The sequence below is a fragment of the Myotis daubentonii genome, chromosome 19, assembly GCF_963259705.1.
Source record: "Myotis daubentonii chromosome 19, mMyoDau2.1, whole genome shotgun sequence".
Classification (NCBI taxonomy): domain Eukaryota; kingdom Metazoa; phylum Chordata; class Mammalia; order Chiroptera; family Vespertilionidae; genus Myotis; species Myotis daubentonii.
In genome coordinates, this window is record NC_081858.1 from 29,311,573 (window position 1) to 29,319,653 (window position 8,081).

An 8,081-nucleotide genomic window follows, 5' to 3' on the forward strand; every position below is an offset into this window, starting at 1 on the left:
GCGTCTATGGCGTCACGGGCGGGGTCTGCGTCCCAGTCTCTCATGGGTGGAGCGCCGACGCGGAGGCGCGGGCCGTGACGTCAGCGCTGCGCCGGAAGGCGGCGCGTGAGTCGGGGCTTCTCCCGCGTGGGGCGGCGGCGGCATGGAGCGCGTCCGCGGCCCCCGGAGCGCGCGCCGGGCGCTGGGCCGCCTGCTGGAGGCGGTGCTGGCGAGCCGCGCGGAGGCCAACGCCGTGTTCGACATCCTGGCGGTGCTGCAGGTGAGGCGGGCGGGCGGGCGGGGCGGCGATCGCGGGGTCCGAGGCCGAAAGGCGGGCCCCGCGGGGGAGTCCGGGCTCGGACGGGGAGAGACGCTGCAAGGCGGGGCCCAGGGTTTCACCGGGGGGTCTTCTCTCGTCCCGCGGGGCTCCCGGACAGGAGCGTCCGGTGGGAGGCTCGGCAGAGGTGGGACGGAGAGTCCCGCGGGGGTCAAGGTTGCGGTCCGATGGGGCGGGCGCCCCAGTGGGGACGTGCGTGGGGCCTCCGTGTCCCGCGGGGCTCCCTGAGGCCGGCCTCTCCCCGCAGTCGGAGGACCCGGAGGAGATCCAGGATGCGGTGCGCGCCTGCAGCCGTCTGTTCGGGGCCTTGCTGGAGCGGGGGGAGCTGTTCGTGGGCCAGCTGCCCCAGGAGGAGACCGTCATGGCAGGTGAATGTCCTGGGGGGGTCCAGGCCTTGTCTCTGACGAGGTTGGAGGGAGACGTGATGAGCCCCCCAAAACCTCTTCACAGGGCTTACCCTTGGGGAAGGCGATGCTCTCCTTCTCTCTCTCTCTCTCTCTCTCTCTCTCTCTCTCTCTCTGGCTGGGGCCATGGGGCCATGGTGGCCTATGGTTCCCACTCGTGTGCCTGGCTGGGCTGACCACCCTCGCCCACGGCAGGGTCCCAGGGGGCCACGCGGAAGTACAAGGTGTGGATGCGGCACCGTTACCAGAGCTGCTGCAACCGCCTGGCCGAGCTCCTGGCCCATCCCTCCTTCCAGGTCAAGGTGAGTCTTGGGGACCCCACTTCTTCTCGCCCTGAGCGTCCCTGCACCCCACCCACGAGCCTCTCTGTGCACACACAGGCTGGGCGCTTACCTTCCCACACTGGCTTCCTTTTTGTTGGCTGGTTGGGTGGGTGGCTCTGTCCTCTCTCGTGGACAGTCAGGCTGAAGTTCCAGGGGAGCTCTGGGGGCCGGTCCACGGGAAGGGGCCGTGGTGCCGGGGCGCCGCAGCCACTGCCCCCCTCTCCCCAGGAGCTGGCCCTCGGTACCCTCATGAAGCTCGTGCAGCTGGAAGGGGCGCACCCCCTGGAGAAGCCCAGATGGGAGGGCAGCTACCTGTTTCCCCGCCAGCTCTTCAAGGTGAGGGGCGCCTGGGGGTCCCGGCGGACCTCTGGCCGGAGCCGCGATGGGAGGCTGTTCGGTGTGATGCTCTGCCCCATCCGGCCTCGGGGAGGGGCGGGTAGGCTGCCACTCGGGGGGCCCCTGGGGCCGTCCTTGGTTGTGGGGCTGTGCTGTGTGGGCTCGGCCCGGGATGGCCATCTGGGCTGGAGAAGCGCTCACCTGCCCTCCCCGTGCCCGGCCAGGCAGTGGTGGACGGCCTGCTCTCCCTGGAGGAGGACTGCTCGCTGCTCCTCTCCCAGTTCTGCCAGTACCTGGAGCAGGACGACGTGCGCTACCACGCGATGCAGGCGGCCGCAGACACCGTGGCCAGGGTCGCCAACGCACACCCCGAGGTGAGCTGGCGGGAGCCCCACGGCTGGGGGCGGGGGGCGGGGGGGGCGGGCATGCGGAGCCCAGGTGCTCAGGCCTGGCCGCCGCCAGGTGCCCCTCACCTTCTGGAACAACGTGTTCACGCTGCTGTCCGCCGTGAGCCTGCCCCGCCAGGAGAGCGACATCGCTAACTTCTACGTGCGGCACACAGGTGAGCGTCCTGGGTGGGCGGGCAGGCGGGCACCAGGGCCCTGACCCTCCCAGCCTCACGAGCCGTCGCCTCCCTGCCCTCTCCCTCGCAGAGCTGTCGGACAAGTGGAAGGTCACTCATCTGAAGGTGAGACCCTCCGGAGGGAGGGCGGGGGCCTCCCCGGGAACTGGCCCCGTCCTGGGTGCGGCCTCAGGCAGCAGGTGTGGGACTTGGGGAGAAGGCAGCCGCCTCTTTCCTGGCCTGGACAGCCCCTGGGTCACTCAGAGGACCCCGGGTGCTGGGGGGGCGGGGCGGGGCGGGCGGGGGAGGACCTGGCTGGGCAGCAGCACATGCAGCCTGAAACCCCCCACACACAGGAGCACAGGAAAGCCTTCCAGCTGATGTGGCTCAGCTTCCTCAAGCACAAGGTAGGGCCTGGGGGGAGCAGGCTCCAGTCTGGGTCTTGGCCTGTTTGGGGCGTGGCAGACAAGCCTGACCCGCTCTCCCCCACACATACCCCCACAGCTGCCCCTCAGCCTCTACAAGAAGGTGCTGGTGATCATGCATGAGTCCATCCTGCCCCACCTGGCCCAGCCCAGCCTCATGATCGACTTCCTCACCCGCGCCTACGACATCGGTGAGCGGGGCGCCCAGAGGGGCTGCGACAGGGGCCGACCAGGCGGGGTGGGTGCTGGGGGTCCCTCTCCTCCCTTGTGAGACGGAGGGGGGCGGGCGGGCCTGTGGGCAGCTGGCTCCAGGAGCCTGGAGTGTGGGCTGCAGCTCCGTGGCTGTGTGTCTGTCTGCAGGGGGCGCCATCAGCCTCCTGGCCTTGAATGGACTTTTTATCCTGATTCATGAGCACAACCTGTGAGTGTCCATCTGGGGGGAGTGCAGGCCTCTCTTGTGCCCCCAACCCCACCCCACCCACCCGCAGCTCTGACCAGTGGTCAGGCAGCTTCAGGAGCCCCTGGGGGAGGGTGGGAGGGGGCTGAGCCCCTGGGACTGTGGTTCCCTGGGGCCCTGACCTGTCTGCTTCGTGCTTTTACCCCCACATGTCGCCCTCACTCACTCTCTGCTCCCCCACATGCCTCATTCCCTCGTTCACTCCCACACCCTCAGGGAGTACCCCGATTTCTACCGCAAGCTCTACGGCCTCCTGGACCCGTCCGTCTTCCATGTCAAGTACCGGGCGCGCTTCTTCCATCTGGCCGACCTCTTCCTGTCGTCCTCGTGAGTCAGGAGGCACAGGGCCTCCCGTCCCCTGGGCCCCAGCCCATCCCCCGGGGCTGCAGACGGGCTGGAAGGGGCTGGTGTGCAGGGTGCGAGGTCTCACACCCGCTTTTCCTTCCAGCCACCTGCCCGCCTACCTGGTGGCTGCCTTTGCCAAGCGCCTGGCCCGCCTGGCCCTGACGGCGCCGCCCGAGGCCCTGCTCATGGTCCTGCCCTTCATCTGCAACCTGCTGCGTCGACACCCGGCCTGCCGCGTCCTCGTGCACCGGCCGCGGGGCCCTGGTGAGCGCCAACGGGCTGGGCCCCACCGGCGGCCGGTGCGGGGCAGGGGCAGGGGGAGCACAGGTCTGGGTCTGTCTTGTCCCTAGAGCTGGACGCCGACCCCTACAACCCCGACGAGGAGGACCCAGCCCAGAGCCGAGCCCTGGAGAGCTCCCTGTGGGAGCTGCAGGTGAGGCCCGGCCGCCCGGTCCTGTCCCGTCCCGTCACCCCGAGCTGCCCACCTGCCCTCACACCCACATGTCCCTGCGCCCTCCCTGTCGCCCTGGTTACCGGGGGGCACCCCGACCTCTGTCTGGAGCCGCCTCTCTGTCCCCAATGTGGGGGGCTGGGAGGCGAGCCAGCCACGGGGGTGACGGCCCGCGTGCCCTCCAGGCGCTCCAGCGGCATTACCACCCCGAGGTGTCCAAGGCGGCCAGCGTCATCAACCAGGCGCTGTCTGTGCCCGAGGCCAGCATCGCGCCCCTCCTGGAGCTCACCGCCTTCGAGGTGAGGGGCGGGCTGTGGGGAGGGGGGCGGGCTCGGGACTCCCTTGCGAGAGCGTCCGTCCGTCCGTCTGTCCTCGCAGATCTTCGAGCGAGACCTGAAGAAGAGGGGGCCCGAGGCGGTGCCGCTGGAGTTCATCCCTGCGCAGGGCCTGCTGGGCCGGCGTGACGACCTCTGCGCCCAGCACTTCACGCTCAGCTGACCCCGGCCCCCTCCCCCCAATAAGTGGTTTTGTAGGAGCGACTCAGGGGGGCTGTGGGCGGGCGAGCAGGGGCCTGGCTCCCCCGGGGCTGTGCCCACAGGGCTGCAGTCCACAGAGCCCCGCCCAGCAGGGGACAGCAAGGGGGTCCCTCCCCGTGGGCCCGGGGTGCGTCCCCAGAGCTGATGGGGACCCTGACTCAGGCTCCTCCCAGGTGGCCCCCCCACGGAGCAGTCCCGGCGCCTGGCCCTCCCCATCCCCCGTCCCTCCAGTGCAGCAACAGTGTCTTCCGGCTGCTGCCAGTCTGGGCGGCCCCTCCCGTGTGGCTCCCTGTCCGGAGGAGCCAGCCCGTGTCAGACTCCCTTTCCGGGCTTGACCCCAACGACACAAACATCTCCCTCCTCACCAGCCAGCCCAGGGGCGGGGCCCTGACCCTCAGACCCTCAGACCCACTGCCATCACGTCCAGGCGGGAGCTCTGCTTGAGGTCGACCTAGGAACCAGGAGGTCACGGACCGATTCCCAATCAGGGCACAGGCCCGGGTTAGGGGCTCGATCCCCAGTGGGGGGCATACAGGAGGCAGCTGATCCATGATTCTCTCATCACTGTGCTTCTCTCTTCCTCTCCTTTCTTCTCTGAAACAAATAAAAATATATTTTAAAGTAGAATGGAGTTTGCCTCCCGTGGCTGAGGCGCTGGCCTGGCGTGTGCACTGAGCTTCACCCTCCTCCCAGGGTCCTGCTCTGCTCGGTTAGGGACCCCCCAGGGGCCAGGGACACAAGACCTTGCTGTGCATCCCCTGCTCCCGTGACATTGGGTCACCTGTGGGGGGAGGGTCCCCTCCTTCCCTCCCTCCCTCCATCCGGCTCCTGCCGGGAGGTGAATGGGGGTCCCGGCAGTTGAGTCCCAGCTACAGAGGAATGACAAGGGTGCATCCTGGGTAAGGAGCTGCCCCTCGATGCTCCAGGCTTGACTGTCACTTGGCAAATCCACTGCAGACAAGTGTCAGGAGGCAGGTCCTGCCCCTCGGCCGTGAGGACAGCTTGTCCCCCTGCAGGGGGCTGGTGAGGGCCACGGCCGGCCCCTTCCAGCAGGCGGGGAGCTGTGTGCCCTCAAGACACCTGTCGTGTCCACAGGGCGCTGTTCCCAGGTCGCCGCTGCTCAGGAGCCTGAGCCTCTGATGGTGCAGCAGCTGCAGGACGGAGCGGGAGCCTGGGGGCTCGTGAGAACAGTCAGGGCCGCAGGCTGCAGGGTGTGAGTCCTGACTCCCAGGTCCCTGTGTCGAGGCCCCGGCTGCAGGGGTCAGTCAGGGGAGGCCTCGGGGTGGAGGGGCCGCGGGTCAGTCGGGGGAGGCCTCGGGGTGCAGGGCGCCCCGTCCTGGGAGACGCTGCTGGGTGGGTCTCCGGCCGACCTCCAGGATAGAGCTTCCGGAGCGCGTGGCCGTTCCTCAGGCCTATGCTTGAGCTTAGCCGGGGCTCAGCTCTCACTCTGAATCGCTGGGGCCCGGGAGTGTGTGGCCGCTGCTCTCGGGCTGAACGAAGTTGCAGCTGGGCCGGGACACGGGCCTCACCGGGCTCCTGGGGTCCCAGGTCAGAGAACCCCACTCGACAGCGGGAGGAGAACAGCCTCCCCAGCTCTCGCCGAGGTTGGCTCTGTGTCCGAGGCCTGGAGTCGCTGCTCCAGGCGGCTCCGGGAGGGTGAGGGGCCCCGCCTTCCTGTCCAGAGGGTGGGTTTCGGCCAGAGCTCGGCCGCCATCTGAGAAGGCCAGGGTCGACCTGCCTCGGCCAGCGCAGGACAGTCATGCTGGGCCGGGAGGAGAAAGGGGCTGGGGCCCGCCTGGTGGGGCTCAGCGGTTGAGCGTTGACCTATGAACCAGGAGGTCACGGTTAGAATCCCCGTTAAGGGCACAGGCCTGGGTTGCAGGCTCCATCCCCAGTGGGCGGCGTGCAGGAGGCAGCCGACCCATGATTTTCTTTCATCGTTGATCTTTCTATCTCTCCCTCTCCCTCTGAAATCAATTGGAAAAAAAAAAAAAAAGAAGAAGAAAAGCTAGAACTCACAGCCCACAGACTGTGACCCCGGGATGAATGGGCCCGGCCTGCGATGCATCACTTCCGCGGCCCCGCACGGTCCTGAAATGACTGATGTTTGCGGGCGCGGCCAGCGGCAGCGGCGGCGACGGGCGTCGCGGGAGACAGATGGCCTGTCCGTCTGCATTAGCACAGATAAGCCGTTTAATTTAATTTCGAAACGACTGTCGGGTGCTTAAAAGAGCAAGAGGAATAACAGACGAGACTTCGCGCCTTGTTTATCCCGGAGCAGTTACTGCGCGGCTCCCCGAGGCTGTCAGTTTAATTAACTTTGGCGTCTGGGGAGGCGGCTCTTATCAACGCGAGGAAGCCGCTCGCCGCGGGCCCCACGCCTTCGCCCTCGTTCACCTGGTGCCGCGTCGGGGTGTCAGGGACTCTGAGTTTGGGGGCTCGCACCCCAGCGGCCAGGCCTCCGAGGGCAGCATTTGGCCACCGTCACCTCTTCCCGCTGCCGCTGGGCTTTTTGGGGATTTGGGTTGGAGCCGGCAGAATTCTCTGCTGAGGATGATGAAAGTGGGACACCTTCTTCCAGCAGCAGGACGCCAGGAGCCGGAGGGCTGGGGGGCTCAGGGACCCCAGGAGCCGGGGAGGAGGGGCTCTGTGGGAGGGGTGTCCCGTGGACAGCGTGCCGGGGGAGTGGCACCTTCCTCGGGTCCCAGGACAGAGGACAGTGAAAGTGCAGAATTATTATTATTATTGAATTCAGAGAGAGGGAGGGAGAGAGAAAGAGAAACATCAATGACGAGAGAAAATCATGGATCGGCTGCCTCCTGCATGCCCCCGACGGGGGATCCAGGCCACAACCTTGGCATGTGCCCTGACCGGGAATCAAACCTGGGACCCTTCAGTCTGCAGGCCGACGCTCTATCCACTGAGCCCCACCAGCCAGGGCAGTGCAGGATTATTCTCGGTCATGGGAACCAGGGAGGCCCTGTGACCTCACAGCCCAGCGACACAGAGACCCACACACCACCCCGGTGTCCTGCTTTCTCCTCTGACCTTTGGGGAAATGCCCTCCTGGGACCTGGGGTCCTGAGCAGTACCAGGAGGGGCTTCTCCTCGCCCTGAAAGAGACTCGGCTGGGGTAATGACCGCAGTGCCTTCCCTGGGGGGCAGCCAGGCTCCCGTCCTCTCTGGAAGCCTGGGGCCCACCTGGACGCAGCGAGGGGACACCTGGTAGGCTGGGGACACTCCCAGCTGAAACCTGTGGCCTGGAAGCCTGCCGGCCTGCTTGTCAGGTGACGCTGTGAGAATGGAGATGCCTGGCCGGCGGGGCTCAGGGCTTGAGCATCAACCTATGAACCAGGAGGTCAGGGTTCGATTCCCGGTCAGGGCACAGGCCCAGGTTTTGGGCTCCATCCCCGGGGGGGGGGGGGGGGCAGCGTGTAGGAGGCAGCTGATCTATGATTCTCTCTCATCATTGATGTTCCTATCTCCCTCTCCCTTCCTCTCTGACATCAGTAAAAATATATTCTAAAAAAGAATGGGCGAAACCAGGAAACCGTTGGTGCCCATAGTTCTCCCTGGGAGGCCCTCTAGCCGGGGGGAGCTGGGTGCGTGCTCTGTGGAAACTTGGCACCTGCCTGCCGTGGGCTCCCGTCCTGGGGCCCCGGGTCCTTGGGCCCCTGAGGCTCCCGTCAGGCCGGAGGCCAGAGTAAGTGCTTGGCCCTGGATGTGATGGGAGAGGGGGAGTTTCTCTCCTGTGATGTTCCCTGCAGCCACAAGGTGCTGTCTTATCCTAGAGGCCCCAGGACAGCCGTGTGTGTGTGGGGGGGGGGGGGGGGGGCGAGGGGCGGGGAGTGTCCCTGCTTCTCAACTCCACCCTGGAGGCCCAAAGCGGCGACATGCACAATACATAAGCAGGTGGCCGTGGCCAT

The 8,081-nt window shown here is 67.0% G+C and overlaps 1 protein-coding gene across 1 annotated transcript; it reads left to right on the forward strand.

Moving 5' to 3' along the window:
- The first annotated feature begins 75 nt into the window (after positions 1–75).
- Positions 76–4,781, forward strand: NOC4L (nucleolar complex associated 4 homolog). The gene is made up of 15 exons (XM_059677233.1): positions 76–259; positions 564–684; positions 916–1,022; positions 1,272–1,379; positions 1,604–1,753; positions 1,842–1,941; positions 2,033–2,067; positions 2,298–2,348; positions 2,446–2,557; positions 2,727–2,787; positions 3,040–3,150; positions 3,272–3,432; positions 3,519–3,601; positions 3,805–3,918; positions 3,998–4,781. Exons 1-15 carry the CDS (start codon positions 143–145, stop codon positions 4,115–4,117), a joined length of 1,551 nt encoding a protein of 516 aa, XP_059533216.1. The 5' UTR covers positions 76–142; the 3' UTR covers positions 4,118–4,781.
- Positions 4,782–8,081: the final 3,300 nt, after the last annotated feature.